General features: G+C 43.2%; 1 protein-coding gene across 17 annotated transcripts in view; it reads right to left on the bottom strand.

The window, feature by feature from the left end:
• Positions 1–2464: 2464 nt before the first annotated feature.
• Positions 2465–25118, bottom strand: part of nrcama (neuronal cell adhesion molecule a) — a 50915-nt gene continuing 28261 nt past the window's right edge. The window contains exons 3-33 of one of the 17 annotated variants that reach the window (XM_044020477.1): positions 24533–24711; positions 23785–23802; positions 23422–23527; positions 22835–23028; positions 22607–22729; positions 22216–22386; positions 21758–21814; positions 20772–20883; positions 20247–20431; positions 19771–19902; positions 19522–19665; positions 19311–19422; positions 19045–19211; positions 18271–18418; positions 17228–17352; positions 16393–16422; positions 15522–15623; positions 15134–15331; positions 14900–14970; positions 14548–14773; positions 14201–14316; positions 9789–9996; positions 9179–9301; positions 8901–9077; positions 8052–8084; positions 7237–7302; positions 6107–6229; positions 5820–5975; positions 5313–5444; positions 5139–5217; positions 2465–3002 (exon numbers count right to left, since the gene is read on the bottom strand). In XM_044020477.1, coding sequence (XP_043876412.1) covers positions 2768–3002; positions 5139–5217; positions 5313–5444; positions 5820–5975; positions 6107–6229; positions 7237–7302; positions 8052–8084; positions 8901–9077; positions 9179–9301; positions 9789–9996; positions 14201–14316; positions 14548–14773; positions 14900–14970; positions 15134–15331; positions 15522–15623; positions 16393–16422; positions 17228–17352; positions 18271–18418; positions 19045–19211; positions 19311–19422; positions 19522–19665; positions 19771–19902; positions 20247–20431; positions 20772–20883; positions 21758–21814; positions 22216–22386; positions 22607–22729; positions 22835–23028; positions 23422–23527; positions 23785–23802; positions 24533–24641 — 3978 coding nt within the window. In that variant the 5' untranslated portion in view covers positions 24642–24711 and the 3' untranslated portion in view covers positions 2465–2767. Of the gene's footprint in view, positions 3003–4100; positions 4113–5138; positions 5218–5312; positions 5445–5819; positions 5976–6106; positions 6230–7236; positions 7303–8051; positions 8085–8900; positions 9078–9178; positions 9302–9788; positions 9997–14200; positions 14317–14547; positions 14774–14899; positions 14971–15133; positions 15332–15521; positions 15624–16392; positions 16423–17227; positions 17353–18270; positions 18419–19044; positions 19212–19310; positions 19423–19521; positions 19666–19770; positions 19903–20246; positions 20432–20771; positions 20884–21757; positions 21822–22215; positions 22387–22606; positions 22730–22834; positions 23029–23421; positions 23528–23784; positions 23803–24532; positions 24712–25118 lie in introns of those variants that run through there. The other 16 variants (XM_044020462.1, XM_044020463.1, XM_044020466.1 and 13 more) reach the window with 16 other exon arrangements.

Raw genomic sequence — 25118 nt, 5'->3', positions numbered from 1 at the left:
TTGCAACATTATACTAAAGAGTAAACCACTTTGACAGCCTTCCATGCTTCTCGTGTAGCTTCAACATTAACCAGAATGTCATATCCCACTGCATGTTTAGCCACGATTCACACTCAAGTGTGCCCATACGTTATCTGTCCATGCCGGCTCAGTATGCTCCAAATTACATTTGTCGTGTTTATTTTTAAGTGCACACTCTCAGGAACAAAAAAAAAGGATGAGTCAGTTTCAGGAGTTGTCTAGTTTAGAACGACAGTTTTCCAACATGCTGCCTTCAAATACCCAATATTGTTCTGAATTAAAAGCAGAATTTATTGATTATTTTGGGGGGGGGGAATGACAAATCCTACTTAATGGTGTGCCGTGTTATTAAAAACAATACAGGGGGAAAAAAAAGGTGCGTGAATCATCAGAGACGGAAACAATACAGTGTCACACAAGCTCAGTCACAAGTTAAATAGTCTCTTGATACCTGATGGGCTAAAACATTTCGAGCAAATTCACCTGACAAGATGAAAAAAAGGGAAAGAAATTGAATGAACATTTCACTGCAAAATTGAAAAAAAAAAACTTGAAATGATCTCATTGCACACAAAGCCATTTTGCGCTCAAGCTCTCACCTCGGCACGGCGACGCTTCAATTCAAGCCGTTATTTACAAAAGAAACGGAAAGTATCTACTACATGTGTAAAGCCGACACGATGCAAAACCGAAAAACTTGATGCAAGTTATGATAAGTTCAGGATATGGAAATGTTCTCCTGGAAAAGAAATGTATTGATTCTCCTGCTGAGTGTGGGTGCAGACTGCTTGACACACATCAGAAATATAGACACATTCATGGAACTCGAAAGCCAAAAAAAAAAAAAATAGTACACATCACGCACGCTTTGACATAGTAGCATGCATGCGCTTCACATGACACACACACACACACGCACGCACACACACTTCTTTCATTTACAGCAATATAAAAGTCACTGAGTGCCGCACTTGGATCGTGACAATATACACAGATATAAGGTTAAATGCATAAACCCAAGTCACCAGTGTGTTTATCATTTGGAGTGTAACAAGCAATATTTTTCATTCACATAAAACAGGTTACACTTGTTTTTCACATTCAGTATCATTACACAGATTTTTCTTACCTTCCTCCCCCTTTTGCCCCAAGTGCACAGAGTAACAGTTAAAGATCCGTCCCCTTCCGAAGTCTGTCCGTGACAAAGCTGAGTCTGGTTCCCATTGGCAGTTACCTGGCAAGTACGCTGGCAGTAGTTTCGGAGCTGCTGAGCAACACTGATCCCCCGCGGGATGGGAGGGGGAGAATGTTTTGAAATGGACTCCTGGGACTTCCCCATCGGGTGTTGATCGGCTGTGACTTAAGGCTTCCCACACTTTGTTTGCTTTAACCCTGAAATATGGAATCGCGTGACGATGACATGATTGTCAACAAGGCCCGTAAAACAATCTGCAGTTGAGGCTAATTTTAGAAGTCTATTGTCAGGCTATTTCCAGCGCAGTGCAGGAACCCAAACAGGCTATATAGATGTTTCACTACTTATAGAGTTGCCCAGATTTTAATTAGCAAACTATTAAGCGTCACCAAATTCCCATGGAGCTAATTCTCAATGAAGGTCCGCTTGCACAGCCTCTTAGAGTGGCATTTCGTGTGTGCTCTATGGGCATGAAGAGGGACGTTACTATGGATCTACGGCACTCGAAACCACCCTAAAGGGGTTCTGGGTCAACATTCAGAACCTACTTTTGGTACTCTCAGTATAAGCTACATGCAACAGCATTCATCTCCCTTCTGCCAGGAGCTGATAAAAAGGAATAGAAATTCCATTGGAAACTATTCTGGGGGGTAGCAGTTTGGTTCTGACAATGCTAGGGGGCGGTAGTAGCTTGCTAAATAAAAAAAAAAGGGTCCCACAGTGGATTTGATTCAAAGTGGAAGCACAGTGACGCAGATGGAGACACTGGATCGACCAAATCAGTGTGAAACTCCTCCTTTTTTTCCCCCCCTAATAAAACAGGTTTGAGGAAATATGAACGGGCCCTGACATTAAAAACAGAACTTGTTATTCTACATACCACAAACCAACTTCTACTACGAGTCAGTGTCCGAGTGGACCCCGCTGCCAGTGAACCTCCATGTGTGAGATGACAGAAACAAAACAATAGCAGTGCACCATGTACAGTCCCAACACACTGCTCAGACAGGATGGTGGTGAAACGCGTCAGTCAATGCAGATGCTTATGAATGTGATCGAAATGCATATTTAGTTACTTGTGGGTACTTTGATAAAATATAGATTTGGACACGTGGGAAAGAGGACGACACTCCTGCTCAGTCTAAGTGATAATACTCTATTGTACATTCCGTCTGCTTTTCTGTATTGCTCCCTCTCTCCTCACATTCCTCTTTTCACACCTTCAGTCAGTGGTCATGGGGGTGGTGGTGGGAGTGTCAGTCTTTACCATGTTGAGTGTGTGTTACAGGATTCAGAGGGGGTCACAGTGTGACAGGAGGGGGGGTTAGCGAGGGAGGGTGAAGATGACGGCGTGTCAGCAGTCTCGGTGACCGGTAGCCATGACTGCTCAAGCAACATCAAACAGCTACCGCGGTTAGGGAGGAGGAGGCGCCCACGATGTCCGTCACCTTGGCAACTGTCACCACTGTCAGATGGTCACATTTGCGAAGGTGACAAGAGGAGTGGCCACAGCGCGATCACTGCAACAAGGCGGCGGCGGCCGCTGGCCTTTTAGACGAACGAGTTCATGGCGTTGACGGGCGAGGGCGCCTCCGAGCTCTCGTTGCCTTCGTGCGTGTCCTTCTCCTTCTTGCCGCTGTACTGGCCAATGAAGGAGCCGTCCTCGTTGAACTGTCCGTCCCCGCCCTCCCCGTAGTCCACCAGGCTGTCGTCGCTCTCGTCGCGGCGCACCGTCCCATTGGACGGCGTCCGGCTTCCTTTCAGCGGCTTGTGGTCTTCTGTGTCACTATAAATAGATTTGAGGGAAGTTAGGAAATAATTCATACAATTTGTTCTGCAGTGGTCATAAACCTGAGTGTTCACGGGAGGACACAGGCTTCTACTCAAGCATATGCATGTTATCACTAAGATATGTGGCTCTCCTACTGCAAAACTGTACCTGTGTGCTTAGGGCTGAGCGATATGGCTTATAAAGAAGATAGATATTCTTAGACGATGTGCCAATATGAGATGTATTGATTTGTAAAACTTGACTCCACCCCCCAAAAAATACAGTAATTTCTGTATTATTGATGTTCCTATATATGGTGTAATTCTTGGACATTTACATGTGTGAGAAACAATGGAATAATATAGTAAAATTAAACTGGAAAAAAAAAAACAGACCAAAATATCTTATCATGATATATGTCATGTGTTGACATATTGCCCAGCCCTAACCTTGACACACATCATCTCTAGGGTATGTGGTCTTGACCACCGAGTGCAAAAATACACACAGAGGCTATTTTATTGCACTGCAGCAGGTCAATTGCACGACCTACACAGTACAGTATACATCCACAGTGTTAGTGCTGCTGTGACTGAAGCGTGGGGTGCTGAAACTCTGTGATTCAGGGTTAGTGACCACCGCTTAGGGAATCTTTCTGCAAACGTGTGCCGTTCAGTCCTTTGCAATGTAATAATAATAATAAAAAAAAAGCATTAGAATCCAAAACAATTTCAATCAATATGCTTCTGCTTCACATGCGTTAATCAAAAATGCAACTAAGATTAACTGTTCCGTTTCTTTTCTTTTTATGCTCATGTATAGGAAACAATTCATACCGCTGGATGCAAGCTCTACAGTCATTCACTCTGCACACTTCATCTCTTGGCATTAGCGTATTTGAATGAAACTGAAACTAGGATTAAATGAGGGAAGCCATAGAAGTAGAAAGATTTTAGTTCTATGTTTAGACCATGGTTACGGTGCTCACTATTTCAAAGCAGTGAGTTTGATGACCGTAAACTTTCTCCTTGCGTTAAGATTTACCTAAAGCTTAAAAAGACATTGTTATAGGTTGCGTGGATTGCATGCTGGGATTGACGTGTCTCGTCTTACCTCTCCATAGACCTAAACCCCACCCCCCCAAAACAAACAAAAGATAAAAATGGAAGGACACATGAAAAGCAATTCATGAGCTATATAATGAGTGTTTGGTTTTTTTTTTTTTTAACGCTTTTCATAGACACAGACAAATGAGTTCACAACTCTGGAAAGGGCAAAGCATGCTAACATTTAAAAGGCGCAATAGCATCCAAATAAATTTCAAAAACGTAACACAAAAAGTACCCAAATCATTCATTAATAACAGAAATGTGACAAGACTACTAAAAACTGGTGGGGGTAGTATATGGGATTGCTCATGGATATTGTTTATCAGTGATGTCATCTTTTCACTAACAGCCTGTCCGTTAGCCTCACTCTCCCTTCTGTGACACACTTGAGGGATGAGTTCTGTTACAATCTGCTGTCCCACCATACAGTGTCACTAAATCTTACACACTGAACCTTAAATTAAAGGAGTGGGGAGCAGTGGTGCTTCCTCTAAGATGTTGTATTTACATTTCAATACTAAACGTGAGCTAGACTGCGTCACAGGTTCGTTCAGCCGTTTATCACAGATGACTGATCATCTTAGGCGATTTTCCTATTCCCGTAGGAGCCTCCGCAATATAACCACTTGAAGCTCAGCTTCAACTGTTCTCTATGGGATGGCGTGGGTGAGCTTGACGGTGATTGGCCAAATGCCGCAACAAAAAACCCAAAAAAACGTTACTTCCAGGGAAGCTCAGCTTCTCTTTGGGTCAATGGAGCAGTGGGCGGGCACGGACACTTGGTTTCTGCATGATGATTGGAGAAAGATTTGTATAGATAACTGGGCCTGAAATGAGCTTCCCCCGTTTCAAAGACCAGCAACCGCCACTGGTGGGGACAGTTGTGTGGATATGGCTTTGTCTGTGGAGTGTTTGGTAATGGAGTCTGTGGAGGAGAGTAGTGTCTCTGCACCCATGGTAAAATGTTCTACATAGAGTCAGGTGAGAGGAAAAAAAACCCCAAAATAATGATGAGTGAAGAATGCAGTTTTTCTTTTCTCACCTGTATTCTCCAAATGTCCCATCATCCTCCTTCATGGGCTGGATCTCAGGGTCTTGGTGAGCCTCTTCTTTCTCTTTAACTGTTGTTTTAACAGTGTATTTTTCTTTATATGCAAACGTTTCCACACAGCCATGTAAAGTGCTTGTAATTGCGATATACAGTTATGTGTATTACCTGGATATTTTCCACCTTTGTTCCTCTTGATGAAGCACACTATGAGGAGGACCAAAATGAGAAGCGCGATGGCACACATCAGTCCAATAAACCAGCCCTGGGTGGCAATGTCTACCTGCCGACTGGGTACAGCTGAACAGAGAGAAAAGGTGGAAATGATGATCAGCATAACTGCCTGTTTCACCTTTAATCCAAACTTTAAAAAAAAAGGTGGGGTCTGTTTTCTTCATGCACAGATTAACAGAGGCTGTAAACACTGAAATGGAATATTAAAATGGGTTAAAATGCGATGTTTGTTCAGGTATGGATGGGGGGGAGGAAAAAAAAGGGAAAACCATTGTAAAATGATGGATTTCTTAGTCGTGATTTGGCAACATGCTTGTACGCCATCTAGGAAATGATTCTAAGCTACATTCATGACCGTACATCTGACACAAAAAAAACAAGGTAGACAAAAGGTTAAGGACAAAAAGAACCAAACATTCATCCTGAGGCATGCCGCCTCACCTGGCACTGTAACCAACACTTCGTCTGTGCTGTGGATTGTCGCGTCAGTCGGGTCTCTAGCTACCACACGCACCCTATAGGACGTCCCCGGCTTTAAACCTTTTATCATATGCGAGTGTGAACCGTTTACCAACTCCTTTTTCCAGTCCTCTTTACCTAGAATTGGAGTTGCAAATGGCACAAGTGAAATTAATTTTAGGGGGTTAAGTATTATAGTTGACAGCTGGTTTTATGTAAATTGCTGTAACTGGGCATATGTATGGTGGACATACAAAGTGCAGTCTTACTGTTTTCTACAATATATTCCACATAGATATTCTTATGGTGTCCGGAGTATTCCCAACTGATCACGGCACCTTCTTCGGATACAGACGTGTTAACTGTGCCAAACACGGGGCCTACGGGAGGTGCTGAGAGGAAAAGGGTATTTATTCAAAAATGTATGACTTGAAGTCTCAACTTTAACTTAATATACGACTGAAGGAAGCCAAAATGTTTTCAGTGTTAAACTGAAACCAGTTTTTTGGTTTGACAAGGGACACAAATAAAAGATTCACAGCTGTAGGCGCTCAAGAATTTAAGATTTACAACAGAACCTCATGAGTAGGAATAGAAAATCCAATTTCAGTTTTTTTAGCATTTTCTGCCATCTATACTTTAGGTTGTGACAATCATGGCCAACATGCAACATGAATAAGATCCTACAACAATAACCAAAACCAGTTATACAGTATTAAATGTATTAAAGCAGAGGTCTCAAACTCACGGCCCGGGGGCCACATGCGGCCCCCCCACTTGATGTTATTTGGCCCTCCCCCTTAATATCAAGTTATGAGAAGTGGCCCACGACCTCCTTCACCTGTAGCTCGATTATAGACAGAATATAATACCAATTATGATTGATAGCTAGTGAGTGAGCAATATCTTTATAACATTAACACCTAAGATTGAGTGGTTTTCATAACAATTGTTCATATGTTATTTAATTTGTGTTTTTTTTTATTGTGAACTGGCCTCTACTCTTCCTTCCTTCCTTCCCACCACCTCTCCTCTAATGTCCACCATTTTTCCTTTCACCCCAACCTGTCTAGGCAGATGGCAGCACATGAGTCTGCTTCTGTCTTCCTGAGATTTTCTTCCTGTTAAAAAGGGAGTATTTTGGATCATTCCATTTTTCAACACTTTTACTTTGCATTTCTGTGAGATAGCATCATGAATACAGCAATTACGCTATCATGGCGGGATATTGCAATGTGATTTCAAGCTAATTTCCCACATAGTTGGACTTTTGTCACATGACCGGCCCCCTCATTGGCCCCCAGGGTAGTGTGAGTATGAGACCCTTTTTCTGAAACATTCAGTTTGACTTGAAATCTAAATGTGGCACAGTAGTAGTTGACACAGGTCGTGCTTGTACCCTTGTGTAACGGGGAATTTGGAGACTGAGTGATGGGGGAAGTTGGGTGAGGGGGCTCTGTGGGGCCTGGAAGACACATGGAAAAAGAGTGAGAATACACACCATAATAGTAAAACAAGAGAGAAATCTGCCATCAACAAAAAAAAAGGTCATCTGGTTCAAGCGTTGGGCCTGCCTGTCATGCATATTATTTGGTTTAAACTACTCAATTTATACTGTCCAGCTTAGCACCAGCAGCTAACTGTGTTAGTGCTACAAGGGGAACAATTCACAAGCATCATGCGAGAGCCATAGATTTCATAAAAATGGACGTAGTCTTCCTGTTGCAGAACAAACTCTTCCTTTGTAGCCTCCAGATTTGCAATTTCAAGACCATTACTTTCAAGTCAGACAAGCAACTTGATAAATAGGCAAATTTTCCCATTCAAATTGAGGTATTTTGGCAACCAGCAGTCACCCCATCTTACTTCCTTGGCTTCGACTTTCAAACTGGAATGCTACGTCCAGTTATTTAACCGTACAGCATATGGCGAGAGTTAAAGAAACAAACAGTGGCTAACTCCTATACTCAATGATAGAAGCACTGTGCTACAGCAGAATACAGCCTATAGATTCTATCCAAATAGGACACAAGCTCAGCTTGCAGATGCCAGGAAAGTTTGCCACACTTAAAATCCCATCTTATCACACTGTAAGTCTGCAAACATGCTAACTTAGTCACATGCAGGGGGAAGTAAAGAAATCAATGCCAAGTAAATATATCTGGTAGAATTAAAATTAGCATGCGGGGACTTCTCGTGGCAAACTTGGTTTACCTTTGCCCGTCTCTACTGTGGGCTGAGTACGAGCTTCAGAGAGAAAAGAAAGAGATAGGAGGAGTGTAAGTTTGAGTGGGGTTTGTGTCATGATCGGAAAACTGTACTCCTTAATGTGGTTGCTGATGGAACCCCATCGCCTACACTTTGCCCTTTGGAAGTGAATTATAAGAGGTAGTGGTTAAAACCTAGCCGTACGCAATGGAGCACCCCTTCAGAATTGTGACATGTTATCAGACATGATGTATTTTGCCAAAGACTCAACATGCCAACATACAAAAAACAAAACAAAAAACAGATTGTCGCGATCACGGACAACAGGCATTATTATGCACTCATCTCCTACCCTACATACCTTCATGCCTCTTTGGCCTTGGTTTGGATGTTACCCAATACTATCGGGCAATGCAGAGTGCCAAGTTGCAGGTATCAACAAACATGGCGACCACTGAAGGAGGTTATTTTATTGTGCTCAATCTGACATAGAAACACAAGTGGATTTTGCAGTGGAGGAACATAAGACCACTGAATGCGAGTTTCATTATCATATAGATGGATGTAATTTCGCACCATCTCGCAGATGCCATTTGAAAACTTTCCACCATTTTTAAATGCCTGTATAGAGTCTTCTAGTCGTTTTCCTGACTGGACTATTGACTGACTCTGTATTGCCCCCGCGATTTCTGCTGGTATTGCTCCATTTCAGCCATCATCGTAAGCTCTCCTGCGACAAGCTCATTGACGGTCGAAATGAATGCAAACTATTGATAGACTCCACTCCGACTCCATAGTATTAATGTGCCCAAATGCTTTAACCACTGTACTTGGTTTCATATACACAGGACTCACCTGTGTCCATGACTGTGAAGCCTTCCTCAGTGATGATGTGGCCAGAGCCCTTGATTGTCTTTGCACTTAAGTAAAACTTGTAGAGCATGCTGGCATTCAGATTTCCCAGAGTGATTCTGGTCTCGTTAGCAAGGAAATTCATGTATTTGGCTGGACCCACTTCATTGGTGTTGTTGACTGTGGTGAGAGAGTTAGAGAGGTAAAACTTTATTTTAACCCAAATGCACCATAAAATATAATGGTGGAATATATACGTGTCAGGCAGCTGGTAAGATTACCTGCTTGATATTTTAATGTATATCCAGCAAGGCGTCCATTGCTGTTTTTTGGTGGACCCCATTCCAGAGTTATTGAGTCCAAACTGGAGCTGACGATGTTCAGAAAAGATGGGGACCCTGGGACTAGAAACACAGAATCAGAACTAGTTCAGGTTCTGACTTTCAAAGTAGGTCAGGTGGTTGCTATGATGATTCTGATTGGAGTTATTGGAACAAGAACTTGTCAGATGTTCTCAGAGCAGTGCTAATAATATTACTAGCCAGCCAATGGCACAACTGCAACTCCTGCAATTTTAGATATACATGGAGCAGAAAGGTGATTAAAAGTGACAGACAGGTCTGAGTATTTCAGAAACTGCTGAAATATTGGGATTTTCAAGCACAGCCAACAGACAGGCTTGAAGCAGATGAGCTAGAGAGCAAAAGACCACACTGGGTCCCACTCTTCAAAAATTATTATAGGTGTCATGTGTTCCCAATAAAGTTGCTGGTAAGTGCATACCATGTAGAAAAATGCTAAGCTAGGGCAATAACCATGAGGTAAATTAATTTAGGAAGCAAAATGAGCATATGGCACCATGGTGGAGTTTCCAAATGCAAGCAAACACACCTCCCTCAGGTGTCTCAAATGTCTTGTTGGGGCTCGGAGGCCCATCTCCTTTGCTGTTAAAGACCTTGATGAAGAGTTTGTAGAGGCTGTAAGGCTGGAGGCCTGGTAGACGCCCCTCGCTACGGTTCCCACTGAACATCAAAACCTGCTCCTTATGATCCTTCTCCTCCTCAGTCTCATGCAAGCCGCGTTCACGCCAGTAGAATACCTGGACGAGACACAGAAGTACATGGGTTTTTTGTCGAGATTTTAAAGCAAAAGGCTCCAATTCCTGTTGGAGCGACTTAGGTACCACGAGGCAACTTTCTGCAGACCTCAGTGATCGTGGCAGTGAATAATGATACAAAAGATCACGAGGTAAGATGGGGCAAGACAATTCAAGGCTTTATAAGTATAAAGCAGAATTTTAAAACAGTTTGGGACCCAGTGCGACACTGCCAACACAGGAGTGATGTGCTCAGACGTCAGCAGACGTGCAAGCCTGGCTAGCACCAACATAGAATGCATTACAATAATACAGTCTAGTAGAAATCAAAGCATGAATGGCCCTCTCAAAATCATTAAAAGAAAAAAAGGCTTGACCTTTGCTAAAGGTCACAATTGAAAATACAGCTGGATTTGACCACTGAAATTATCCTTAGATCCATTATGAAAACTTAATCAATTTTAGTTAGTTAGTCACAGTAGGTTCTTTTTCTAACTTCGTTCGGTGTTTCACTATGGGATATCGCCTTGGCATGACCAACCAGGGAAGCTCCAATGGCACCACGTCTGTCAGTGACAGACAGGTCGAGCTGTGCTGGGGCACCGCCCCCTTCATACTATCACAGCCGCCCCGCCCCTCAAAATCATTCTCGCTTTCTTCCCGTGAAGAAACTGTTGTGGAAGCTCCCTCAGCTATTCGGGCTAGCTTGGTTTTGCTAAACTGTTCGCAGACGCGCCATTAAGGTCCTCGTCGCCGAACGCAGTCCCTGGCTTACGTCTGGATTTGCTGAGTAAGTTCTTCGCAAGAAGTTTTCCACTTGATCTTGGTGGCGAGCTGCTCCACCGGCCACCCTGTATTATCTACCGGGGGTCGGCTGACTGTAGATCAGTTACCCACAGACTAACGCGTTGCTGCGAGTCAGCGTGGATACGGTTGACATTTGTTTAACTGTGTGTTTACCAGGAGCGGAGCTAACGTGTCGCGGCGAGGGCCTCGCTGTCTCAGGAGAGAGGGCCCTGTGGCTGAACCACTCGAGCCTGAGTGATGCACAGAAGGCAGATGTGATGGATGCCGCGTACGACCCCACCAAAGGTCTGTTTGGCCCAGCTCTGGAGAGGATGAGGGAAACCAGCACCCTCAGAAAGCAGGAGGGAGAAGCCTTTGATCTCTGTCTGCCCAGGAGACAAGCCCCTCGCCCCCCTCAGGCCGCCAAGCCCACCTTTGCAGCCTCAGTGGCCGCAGTGAGGAGTAGTCAGAGCAGTGCCCGCCCTCAGAGGCAGACTGGTCAGCAGGGCAACCAGCAGCCCAGGTCTGAAGCCCAGAGACCGTGGGGCAAACACTCCTTTGCAGCGGTCGCAGCAAAGAACCGCCCGTCTCACCCCACTGACAGAAAGAAGAAGCGGGCGTCCTAACAACCCCAGCTTCTCCATCTCCCCCTCCGGTCAAGTTAAAAGTCTTGGAGGGGGACCACCAGGACCCCGTCATGTGTGGTTCAGGAACCCTGGCTGTTGTTTGTTCTCCAGGGCTCCTTGTTCAGTCTCCCATGTGGCAGGCCCACGGGGAGAAGACACAGGGGTTCTCCAAGTTAATGTGTCACCAAACACTCCCACCCTGTCCAAACCTGTTGCAAATAAAAACAGCATTTTCGCAGCCAGGCACAAAGCCAAGGGCGAGATGCAAAATAAAAAACACAAAAATAAATCAATGTCATGCACCCCCCTCGCCACCAGAGGGAGCTCACGCTCCACTGGCGAGACACGATTCTCACCGAGTCGTGGGGGTGACGTCACCACAGCTCGACACAGGACCTCTCTCTGTCAGAGCGGACAGGTGGCGCGCATGCGCAGTTCACCCATGGATTCTATCCACTGTATCTCACGGATACAGACTTCAATTTGCCATGAAACCACCCAGGTAGGACGGCAGATTTCAGGCGTGCTGACCAGCTGTTTGTTTCCTGGTCCACTACCCATAAGGGCAAGCCATTGTCCCGCCAGAGGCTGTCTCACTGGATTGTGGAGGCCATTTCTGTGGCGTACAGTTGCAAAGGTTTGCTGCCGCCCCAGGGTTTGCGTGCTCATTCCACCAGGAGTATAGCTGCTTCCTGGGCTCTGTTTAGAGGGGTGTCTGTTCAGGATATTTATGCTGCGGCGAGCTGGGCTACGCCTCACACCTTTGTCAAGTTTTACAGGCGAGATGTCTCTGGTCCTTCTTTGGCCCAAGTGGTGCCGATGCCGGTGCTCCGGGGTTGGAGTGATGTTGTCACTCAACCTTTTGTGGTAGTTAGGCTTTGGGAGTCAATGCAATCCGGGAGTGGTCTATATCTCCCATAGTGAAACACCGAACGAAGTTAGAAAAAGAACGAAGGGTTACTCAACGTAACCCCGGTTCTTCGATAACAGAGTGAGGTGTTTTACCACACGCCCCTTCTTGCATGAGGCACGGAAAGAAACCGGTCTTGAATGATTTTGAGGAGCGGGTCGGCTGTGATAGTATGAAGGGGGCGGTGCCCCAGCACAGCTCGACCTGTCTGTCACTGACAGACGTGGTGCCATTGGAGCTTCCCTGGTTGGTCATGCCAAGGCGATATCCCATAGTGAAACACCTCACTCTGTTATCAAAGAACCGGGGTTACGTTGAGTAACCCTTCGTTTTTTAGTCTGAGCAACAGTATCCAGAGCCATTGGGACATTGGGGACACCACTTGGTCAAAACAAGATGACCTCAGTCTTGACCTCATTAAAGCTAAGAAGGTTCCAGGCCATCCAGGCTTTAATGTCTGCTAAGCAGTCAAACAAGTGCTGTACTTCAATGCTTCAATGGCATGTAGATTTCGTGTAAAAATTAAAAGAGATGCCTTTTTGATAACAGCACCCAGGGGGAGCAGATATAACGAAAATAAAATGGGCCCCAGAATGGAGCTTTGGGGGACTCCATGTGGGAGAGGAGCACATGACCAAAAATCACCAAGACTGACAGAAAAACATCTTTCAGACAGATCAGACCAGAACAATTCTACAGCAGTTCCCCCAATGCCCAAATAGAAGTATGCAGGTTAGGGTTTATGTTTATGACTTAAAATAGAATTGTGAACAAGACAAGATCATTTTACATTTGAGATTGATTTCTTGTAATCCAACTATGTGGGTCATGCTTAATGTTTCTTTCCCCAAAAATGTTCCCTTAGTTTTTGCCATTATTTTCTCTCCCACAGCCTGCAGTGCATCACATGATAGACTGAATGTAACTGCAAACAGTTATCAGGTACTACTTCGCTGGAGATTTGAAAACTCACTCTCAGACTAAAGGTCTTGGAAGGGATCAAGTATATCTGGGGGGATTCAGTTTCTATTGAAAACCTGGGTGAGTTTTCATTCATGTCACAGCCAACTAAACATGAAACAAAACTCTTGAGGTCATACCCCAAACACTTGTTTTGTCATTAAGCTTTGATTGCCCATCCCAACATACAAGTACCAACACATGAACAAACAAAAAAAAAACATTCCCCTCATTCAACTCATGCACACAAATACATTTCCCCCTCATTCAACACACATCCCCCAACACCCATTTCCCAGGGGGAAATGGCGCCTCTACCCATATATATACACACCTGAGAAGGCTGACTCGTTTAAATGATCCAATAAGGTGCAGACACACATGTGGGCGTAAAACAGGGAGGAGCCAAGAATGGCATTGTGAAGCACAGCATGTGTTGTGCATTCCCTTTGATTGAACCATGTGTTGGCTCAGCTAAATTCTGTCTTTTCTTCTGTTGTTTTTTTACATTTCATATAGTTTATTGCCAAATGTTTGAGCTTTTATTTTGATATTCTTAAGGCTGGCCTATATACATACATTGGCACATATAGAAGCAGGACATGAATGTCCGGTAAAAACATAGCAGTGAAAGACAGAACCACATTAGAGGTCTCATTTAAAGGATATTTATTTCCTGTGACATTTCAAGCACACTGGCAGTTTTAACAGCCTTTAAACTGAAGGCCATGCGCTGAAATTAGGAGCCTGGAGAAAGAGGGGAAAAAGCTTTTTTTGTGGCTATGTGGTTATTATTCACATTAAAAGTCAATTAGACAGAATGCTTTCATGTGCATTTAATGCACATCACTTGTGCACAAATGTGACAAACGAAGCAGCAACGACCAGCATGTGCTTTCTAAACCAGAACTCAGTCAAACAATACCTTGTATCCCTGCAGTTTCCCCCTCACTGAATTGGGAGACACAGGTTCCCAGTGTACTTCTGCTAGTGTACCGTTATTGACCATGACCTGTATGCTCTCAGGTGCAGAAAGTGGCACTGAAAAACATGAAATGGAAACAGGAATCAATAACTGTTTAGACGATTAGAAATAATCAGATTCAAAATTTGGTTCAAAAAGGAAAATATATCACACCCACCTAAACTAAATGGCAACACACAATGACTAAACCCTCGTACTATTCTCTAAATGCACAGTATTACTTTGTAACTGGCCTGTGATCAGTTTTGACCAATAATAGCTAAAATTGCAGTATTCATTTGACTTACAGTCTTCTCCAGAGTACCCAACCACTAGTTCAGGCTCTGGTCCGCTGCCATAATCATTTATAGCTTGGACTTTAATTTCAAACGGCACAAAGGTGGGAGTTCCAGTCATGATGAACTTGGAGTCGTTGGCCACATTTTGCGATGACCAGTCTGTGTCCGTGTCCTTCTGTCGCCACTGCACTTTGTACTCCAAACCCGGTCCATTGGACTGGAGTCCTGTCAGTTGCTGTACAGAAGGAGCAATCGATTAAGTCTGCTGCGGAAAAACAACACTGACAGAATTATAATTATAGTAGATAGGCTCACGGTCGGCCCACAGCGATGACATGTCAAACCAATAAAAACTGCTTACTGTCCAGGAAATGACAAGGCTGCCAGGTTCTGTTCCTACTACCTGGACATCAGAAGGGTTTTCATCAGGAGCTGTGAACACCAAAGAATCAAGACTCAATCTGTGACTGTTTTCGATTTTTCGATTATTCTTTGTTAGATAGGGGTGAGAATGGAGAGCTGTTTGTCTCTATGTGGCCCTGCGATGGATTGGCAACCGCATGATTGGATGGATGGATGGAATAATATTCAGTACCTGCAGGATTGGTCCTGTATTGGCGCGAGGGCTGGCTGGGGTCACTGTAGCCCACATGATTTAGAGCCAGTACTCGGAAAGAGTAGTAGACGAACGGAGAGAGGTTTAATTGTGCTGTGGTGCTCGTGCCTACAACATCGGTCAGGTTGTTCCAGGTTCCTGGCTGGTGCAGCAGATCCTCATATTGGATCAAGAACTCTGGGGAACATTAAGAAATATTCACATTTTAAGAACGTGTTGATAATTATTAACAGATTTTTCCTGTGGTTGACGTGAGTGATTTCTCATTGTGCCCAACTACCACTGAAATTCATTGATTTGCTTTTGTTGTCACTTGCTATCGTTCATAGTTTGGGGTTTGGCAGTGGACGGGACACTTTTTGCTTACTCTGAGTGGGACTGTTGTGGTCGTCGCCAGGGATCCAGGTGAGCTGAACACTCCTGTCTGTTTGGTCCGTCAATTCTAGGTCAGTTGGAGGGTCAGGTTTCTCTGCAGGCACAGTAAGAATCTTAGGACCGACTGAAAACACTTAGAATGAGTGCGTTACAAGTACAGATTGGTCAATCTGTTTTTGATGAAAAAACAAAAAAAAACAAATGAGGTGTAGATTCATGTTTTTTTCTCCTTTTAATTAATATGTGCATAAATCAAATGCAAAGTGGTGAATGGCAGATATATGTTAGCAAAAAAAAAGAGCATATAGTTATGGTGTGCTTCCTTGAAAGAAAAGCTGTTTTTTATTAGTTTTGTTTTTAAAAACCTTTACGTTTTAATGACACAAGACAAATGTTGGAAGGGCTTTGTAACTTATGATCATTGTGGGAAAAAAATAATGCATTTTATGTACATTTATTTAAAAAAAGAAATACATCTGAGGGAGTTTGGAAGGTTTGTCAGAAGGTTCAGGTGTTGTCACTTGTGGCTGATTAAGCTGCAGCTCAGGTCTAATCAGGCAGCTCAGTGAAAACAGCTGAGTGGGAGCGCCACAGTGCTGCAGAGCATTTTCCAAACATTAATCTTTATATGGTTCAACATAAACTGGATGACATTAATATCATATGATGTAATATGCTCATGAGTGACAGAAACAGACAGAAAAAAGCAGCTATAAACAAACACAACTTATGATGCTGAAACAAAAATAACTTGTGACTAGAGATGATTAAACAAAAATAACTTGTGACTGGAGATGATGAAACAAAAATAACTTATGGACTTATGACTGGAGATGATAAAAACTACTACACTGTTTGTTTACCGTAGACAATAGCCGGAGTAGGAGTTGCCTCTGTGACCACAAGAAGCAAGAGTAAAGTGCAAGAAGAGGGACAGATGTTAGTGGCAGATATTGTAGGAACAGCGGAAAAGCAGGAGAATTCCTATGGTTATGATTCTCAGAAGATAACAGAAGGTTAGGTTAGGAAAATAGTAAAAACAGGACACAAGGAAAAGGCTACCTAGCTTACCTAGCTTGTTTACCTAGCTTAATTACGTAGTTTCATTTTGGCTTGTGTAAAAAGAATGAAAAGTCAACAGATATTTACCATATTTCACTCAAGGAAAAAATGGTCTCATTCTTTTGCATGTGTTTATGGATTGTTGAATACATTTAAATGAATCAATGACTTTTCTCCATGGGTATAAAACTCCATGGGGAAGTGTTTAATCATCTGATTGGAATCACCTGTGTGTGCTGCACTCTTCCTAAACAAAAGTCTGCTAAACCCCTGGAACAACATGCCTTTTATACTAAAACTAAACCTAATAATTGAAATTATTTTTCACATTCAGCACGAGGAGGCTTTGCTGATTACAAATATGTACGATGTGTGTGGATTGGGTGAAAAATGACTGAGCTGTGGCAAATTTGTTTGTGCTCCACAGGTTAATAACATTCAACTGTACAGTAATACGGTTTCGGACACATGTGGAGTGAAAGATCTGGGGGCTGCAAGAGAAGTAGGGCAATTTAATTTTAAAGCACAAAAGCTGAACGACTTGGAGTGGGTGACATCCCACACTCTTGAGGACGTTATACACACACGTTGAGATATATTGAGCGTGTGTGTGTGTGTGTGTGAGTGAGTACACACCAACAACGGTCAGCATGGCACTGGCTGAGTCTCGGTCCAGAGTTGTGTTGACGATGCAGGTATAGGTACCCTCGTCTTCACTGGTCACATCTTTGATGTTCAGACGGTCTGTTTCCACCGCAAACCTAAATTAGACCAAGCAAGAAAACATTTAAATCAGTTCCCCACGACACCGCTGGATAGATGATGTTGTGATTTAAAACGATGGGCTCTATTTTTATTGATCAAAGCAAACGATCTTCATCTCGTGGATGCTTCTAGGGCATGTTCACTTTTGTTAATAAGGGCTCGACCACTCATTCCTTCGAAAGGATCACATTTCTGAGGCACTATACGTTGGTGAAAGCGGACGACAAATGCCACGCAAATCAGAACTAGCAAAGTTGTGTCCCCATAAGTGAAACAGGGTAGGACAAAGCCAAAAACTAAGTTGCACAAAATTTCACAAAACTTGGTGGAAACAGCCAAAGATGAACAAAAAAGTCTATGGAGACCATGGCCTCAGGAAGTCGGCCATTTTGAATTTGGTGTCCATCTTGGTATGTTTGGTAAAAGGACCAAGTCGTCTGAGCATGTTAATCGTACCAACAAAAAGAAAACAGAGTTATCAAGATGAATGGCAAGAGTCTTTATTTATGTAACACTTTTCTAGTCTTGATGACCAATTCACCCATTCATGCATCTAAACACTCGTATTTCATACTCATTCAGCATGGGGTTAAGTAACTCACCAAAGGACACATCAGCTTGTAGACTAGCGGAGCCGGGAATCAAACCCACAAGTTGAAAGAACACACGCTGTACCGCTGAGCTACTGCCACCCCTTGAGGCAATGAGGTCTCACAGATTTGAAAGGGCGTGGCCACGGCAACCATACATTGACAGATCAGCTCAAAAGTCAGTAGCATAGCGCCACCCGCTGGCAGCGCGGTGGCTGCGAAGGACCACACAATGCTGCTTGCAGCTTTAATCATTGAGACTTGGCGCCGCTTCGTGCTTGATATAAGACGTGATTGTCACTGTAACGCCAAAGTGTTTCGTACCTTCCATCTTCCGGCAGTTCTGCGTTGTCTTTGAGCCACGTCATGGTAGGAACGAGGGAGTGGTCGTGTTTGACTTTACACTCGAACACAGCGCTCATTCCTCTCTGCACCACCTTGTACTCTGGCTGCTTTAGGATGCGTGTGGGCTCTGTGGGACGATGGAAAGAAAATTGCCTTGATCTTTGCTATCCACCGTATTATTACTATCCTCCAATGTTACATTTCCTCTGATGCCTTTGTGTTTCGCTTCCGCCCTGAGCATTGTACCATGAGTTTGTTGTTCTTCTAATGGAAAGCAGATTCATACACCAGCTGTATTACATTCCTGACACCTGTATAAAATGTCATCACCAGTAGGGGTCTCTGTTTCACTGTATGTGGAAATGTCCCCAGGTACTTTGCTTTTAGACAAAAGGTTCTGGATCTTGTCGGCTAAATCAGTAATGAGGAGGTTCCTCTTGATACCGAGTTTGCTGCTCATGGATGAGACTTGATGATGGTGGAATTTAGCAATGATTAAAACGTACTTTGATCTTAACAAAACAGAAAACAATAAACCAATCTTTCCTTATCTTCTCTTTGATATAATCCATATTTGCTCAACTGGATCTGGAAATGGCTGTGATGAAAAGTCAACTGTGTGTATGTAGGAGGAAAATACACAGAGCTGCTGAGTAGTTACATATCTGGGTGCATGTGGCTGTTAGTAGTATAAATCAAGCTCAACACTGAAACCAACAGTCTCATTGTGTGTAGCTATGGACCCCAGCTCACCTTTAACTTCCAGGAAAACATGGTTCTCCTTGATCCCCAGGTTGTTGGTGGCAATGCAGGTGTATTTTCCACTGTTTAGTGGCTGGGCCACGTGGATCTCCAGCGTACCATTCTCATGAATCACATACTGGTCCCCATCCTTAACGCTGGTCTGACTGTCTTTGAACCTGCACACAAATGACAGAGCTCATTATTGTAAATAATTGATAGACAGTACTTTTTTGGGGAAATCATTAAATACGTAAGTGTGTACATCTAAATCATACCATGTGATGGTCGGTAATGGTGAGCCAAAGGAGGAGCAGTGAAGGAGCGCCGGGTTGTTGGTGATGACCTGGTACACTTGGTTGGGTGGAGTGAGCACTCTCGGTGGTTCAGCTGTGGGAAGACACCAAATGTCTCAGCAACTACTTCTTGAAAGTGGACTGTACATGAGAGATTCTACCACAGTGTTTCCAGCTACAGAGACAAACTCACCAAGAACACTGACAAAAGCGTTGGCCATCAGGTAGCCAAACTCATTGGATGCATTACACTGGTAGACAGCGCTGGATCCTGACTGCACACTGCTGAGGATCACAGTGTCGTCCTCCACTTTGCGACTCTTGTCCTCAGGAGCATCTAGCACCAGACCAAACATCATGTTTCAATCAAGTTCTTACACAAATACCGATACCATTCGAAGCCTTTTGTAGAACAACATAAGCATTGTGTCGTTTTACTCACTTGCTATGGGGACTCCGTTGACAAACCAGCTAATCTGTGGCTTGGGTTCTCCATTGACTCGACAAGTCACAATGCCAGTCTCATTCGGGGCGAGGATCAGGTTCCTGGGGGCACTGATCCAGAAAGGAGCCGCTGTGGATGAACAAGAATAAAGAGGAGTGAGAATTGAACAAAATAAAGTTGTTTGATCTCAGAGGGCATAGGGCAATAGGCAGGGTACAATCTGAACTGTTCGCCAGTCCATCACAGGAGGCCACGAAACAACCACATGGGGAGAATATGGAAACTTCATGCAGAAAGGCCCTTGTTCCAACCGGGGCTCGAACCCACGGCTTCTTAGTGCAAAGGCAAGCGCACTAACCACTACACCAACCTACTACCCACAGCTTTTACTTTTCGGTTGGCTAAAATATTTATCAACTGAGAATTAAATAATACACACTTGAATTGAAATTGACAAGAGTCGGTGTGCATACCTTTAACAGTGACCTTGATGACATGGTGCGCAGTTCCCAGTTTGTTTGTGGCCGTGCAGCGGTAATCTCCAGCATCAGCCTCGTTCACTTCAGAAATCTTCAGCATTTTTTTGAAGTTGTGCAAGGAAATCCTGCTGCTTATCAGCTCGCCTCCATCCTTCTGCCATGAGATCTCTGGAGTGGGCCTATCACGGAAGACAAAACACAGCGTTGGTAAGCTGAGCTACCGTCGCCCTGACAGTTGTTGCTCCCAATAAAACCCTGAAACGTCCCCAGGTCATTTTAAAAATAAAAAGTTTTGCGAGGAGAAACAAATGCTGTGCTGACACATGTTGTTGTCATTATTATTATTTTTGTCAAAATTGCATCACCCAGTACATATATGTATATATATGTATATATACATATATATATATATATATATATATATATATATATATATATATATATATATATATACATATACATATACATATATATATATATATATATATATATAAATAATCACAACCGATTCACACTTACAAGCCCTCAGCGATGCACTCCAGTACCAGAGTCTCTCCTCTCAGAACCATCTGGGTGCTAGCGGGGCCCAGAGGCAACATGAAACCCGGGCGATGCTCCCCCTCCGGTCTGTCTGAACACATGAGGAAATGAAACCACATCAGAACCAAGGCCACAACATCAATGTTTGAGTTACCCACACAAAGGACAGGACAGAAGGAGAGTCCAATATACACTGGTGATAAACTGGTTTGTCAACATGAACAGGTGGGATAGATCACATTAAAAACAGTATGAGCACTGACAATAAGGGAAAAAAGAGGAATCGCCCTGCAGGGAGGTAGTTTGTTGCTATGGTAACATAGGCGATCTTGGTAGAAAGCAACCCTGAAGTCACATAGATGAAGATCGTGCATGTTGTCCTTATCAGTACTTTGAAAATAATGAAAAATAATCATGAGCGCACCAACTTCCAATTTAGAGTGTGGCGACAGATGAAGATGCAGATGTTAAAATGAATATACAGCTGTCTTTGCTCATCACTGAAGTCAGCTTGATGCTGCTGGTGGTTCAGTTTGCTGATAATTAATGTCACGCCAGCATTAAATGTACACATTTACTTTTATCCACAGCGACTTACAAGGGAATTGAATCAGAATCAGAATCAGAATCAGTATTGAACTGGGACCTTGCATTGCTAACTATGTACAACCTGCCAGGGGTGGTGTTGTAACCATGATGTCTCTGCACACGGGGTACCGGTCTCAACCACCGAACTACCAGGCATACACTTAAAAATAAATAAATAAAATAAAATAAAATAAAATAAAATTACCCTCTAAATTACACTCTCTTTAATTTGCATCAGAATGAACTTTCACATAAAATTGACCAGATAAAAAAAAAAGTTTTGAGGTCAAGTTAAACGTTGGGTATGGTTATGCCAGGGAGTAAAAGCAGGGCTGGGTTTACACTGAAAGGAGACTGAATGAATCAGCAACACTCACCGCTACCAAATTCAGTGATATTGTATAAAGCAGCCACAGTCTCATTCATTGTTTCCACTGTAATATAACAGAAATTCATGAGCATGCACATCGAGGACATACATAACTCACATAATTTAAGTAAGAATACTTAAAGTACAAACACAATATTATTATTTAACTTTTTTAAATCAAATAAAAAGATATTGTGTTATGCTATGAGCAACCAAAATTTGATTTTTCAAAACAGGAAACACAGAAGTTGTATATTTCAAAATATGCAGAGCAATTTTCATTTTACAACTTGTTTTAATTTCTCCTATCCTATAAGCAAACGCATTTTTCAGGCACCTGTACCCCGTATAAAGCAGAATACAGGATGATGAACCATTGAAAAAGCCTCCAAGTAAACTAGTGACTGCAGAAACTAAAACTCCTAAAGGGTTTATTTCAGCTCATGCCAAACTGCTTTGACTTACTGTCGAGCACAGTGACTGAAATGGGCTGTTTCTGCTGGATGGTCCGTGTGTGAGGGAAGCGGGCGTAGCAGATGTAGTCGCTCCTGGTGTCTTCTGGGAGAACGTTGGCAAAGTACAGGTCTCCGTTCAGGGCCTGGGACACGCGCTGATCCAGCGGGAGCTTCTGAAGGTCTACAGAAAGTGGGATTGTTAATCACTGGTTGTATTTACCAACATTTGAACCACATTTGATTCACATATCAGGATTAGTTTTAAGGAACTGGACACACACTGAATGATTTAATATTTATCTGTGTGCATTTGACAAATAAAAGTCCTTGAATCTATGCACAAATACCTCACTGTGGGTAATATGACAGTGGCATGTTGGATAAATATGCAAATGACTTACTGTTATCCATCCACAGTATAAGAGGAGGCGGCAGCCCAGCAGGGGGCCGGCACTGCAGCACCAGGGAAACCCCTCTCTGCACAGTGATGGCGTCATTTCTCTCCTTTGACCACAGGGGGGACCCTGCGAGTCACATCACAAACATCACACACAAGTGTTGAGGGCTTTTGTTCACAATCACTCTAGCAAGTATTAATATAAGTATAAATACATAAAAAGAATTCGTACTGGACTGTCTGATGACAAAGTTGTTGGATACAGCCGTGCCGTGGTCATTATGGGCTGTACACTGGTACGTGCCTTCGTAAGCCTCCGCTTTCTCCCCGCTGATGTCAATGACCAGAGTTCCTGAACCGGGCTTCATCAGGACCTTGGAGTCTTTCTCAACATCAAAGTGGGTCCCATTTCTCGTCCAGGAGAAGCTAAGATAACAATAAAGATGAATAAATACAATATCTATATATATAGTTGCAAACGGACTTCAATCACTGATCTCATAGCAGGGACTAGGATTATAGCTGAATATAATCTGAGAGACTGGCGGCAAATCGACACCGTGGTAAACTCCCTCTGCCAGGTATCTCTTAAGCTATTGCTCTCCGTAACAACAGTTGCTATGGTGATCCATATTTCCACACTGCTTCGGGTTACGTTACCCTCAGCAACACATCAGTAATTTCAGACAGGAAATCTCTACAGTCTCAGCTCTTCTCCTGCTATTGTGCTGTCGAGCGGCAAAGAAAACAGTGAATTATGCAAACAATGTGAACTTTTTCTGTTTCATATGCTGGGATAAGTCAAAGTGATCGTCTCACAAGGGATGCGGCTTCCCCTTGGCCTCACAGTGGATGACGATGTTCTCCCGCGGATCGAAGATGTAATCTTTTGGGGACTGCAGCGTTATAGTCGGGGGCTGAGGCACTGGAGGAACACAAACAGAAGTGTTCAGGGTCAGACGCACACAAACAGCACACTGGAACTTGCATAGGTCAAGCAGAGGACGGGCAAGCGACATGCAACATGCAACACCGCAAAATCATTTGAGCACCACTCCAAAACAAGCAACGAATGAAAGAAGTGCAGGCGCCTTTTTAATATTCCTCATGCCTCAACACACGGTGACAAATGAATTCAGTTCAGAAGAGCAAAAACTCCACACTCCGAGTCAGCCAACTTACATCCTTCCAGTACTTTAGCTTTTAGTCCATCATGAAACGCCATGTCATAGTAGGTAGAATGTCGAGGAAAAGTGTGTTAGTTTTTGCAGAGATTGGAAAGAACAGCAGAATCAGATTAAAATAAATAAACAAAATAAATCTTCCAGGTACTTTTAAGCATCTGATCGAGCCTGCCTGAAATTGAACGGCCATAGGTTTTTTTTCAAGCAGGAACAATAAATGCAAGAAAAGTAGACGGAATACTAAAGGTCCAGTGTGTAACATCTTTGACAGGGTTTTGTGGCCCAAATTTAATATACATTTAATGTACATTTAAGAAAATGTTTATAACCTTACAATGAGCCTTACAATGAGCCTTTTACATGTACTTTAGGCAAGGGTCTCGCATTAGGGAGACCGCCATCTTGTGCCGTTTCAAAAGGGAAAAATTAGGGAAAAATTAGACAAAGCAGGTGTTTTAGAGAAGACACTTACTCCAAAAAAAAACTATGCTAAGCCCATAATAGTCGAATAGAGTGAAATCTCACCATTAGATGTCATTAATTCTTGCACACTGGACCTTTAAGGGAAACGGTTTCTCAAAATGTTTCTTAACAAGAAACAACCACATGCTAAAACATGCAAGTCTTTTCTTGTGGTTCTCACAGAAAGTGAGAAAGTGGTTAAAAATAGCACAAATTTAAAGGTCATGAAGTTGTAATATATGCAAACTGAGAGTAAATGTGATCTCGGTGGCGGTGATACTTACGATCAAGGGGCACTTCTAGCGCTGAAGTCATGTGACTCAAGAATATCAATAGTACAGCTCCGGAGCCTGACACCCACACCATATTCCCGTCAGCGGTCGAGTGTGCCATGGTAAAAGCTTTTTTTCCCCCAAATTCAACAGCAGTTGGGGTCGTGGACAAGGTGAAGTCTGGATCCACACTACAGAGAGGCACAGTGTGATGCTTTTATTCAATTATGTACATTGACTCTGACTGCATTATCAGAAAAGAGCAGTCAATAAATGTCACATCCATCAAGTGAGACGTAAACCTGCCGTCGACTGCACAGAATAACAAAAACTATGTGTGTGTGGAAGTGAAATATGGACCCAGACATAAACATTTGGACATTTGACTTTGTTACATGGAACTGTGAACTTAGGAGAGCCTATCATTAAAGTAAAGTAAAGACTTCAGCAGCAGAAGACAAAAACAAACCCGATTTCAGCCATTTTAACTTACGCTCTAATGTTGGAGAACCCATGAGGAGTGCACTTGAGTCTATAATTCTTTAGTAAGTGAAACAGCTGCCAACATCTTGGTGCATTCTGGTGCTTAAAGTGTTCA

Source organism: Solea senegalensis, linkage group LG3, assembly GCF_019176455.1.
Source record: "Solea senegalensis isolate Sse05_10M linkage group LG3, IFAPA_SoseM_1, whole genome shotgun sequence".
NCBI classification, from domain to species: Eukaryota; Metazoa; Chordata; class Actinopteri; order Pleuronectiformes; family Soleidae; genus Solea; species Solea senegalensis.
Note: the sequence above shows the minus strand (reverse complement) of the source record. Positions and strands in the feature narration are given on the sequence as shown.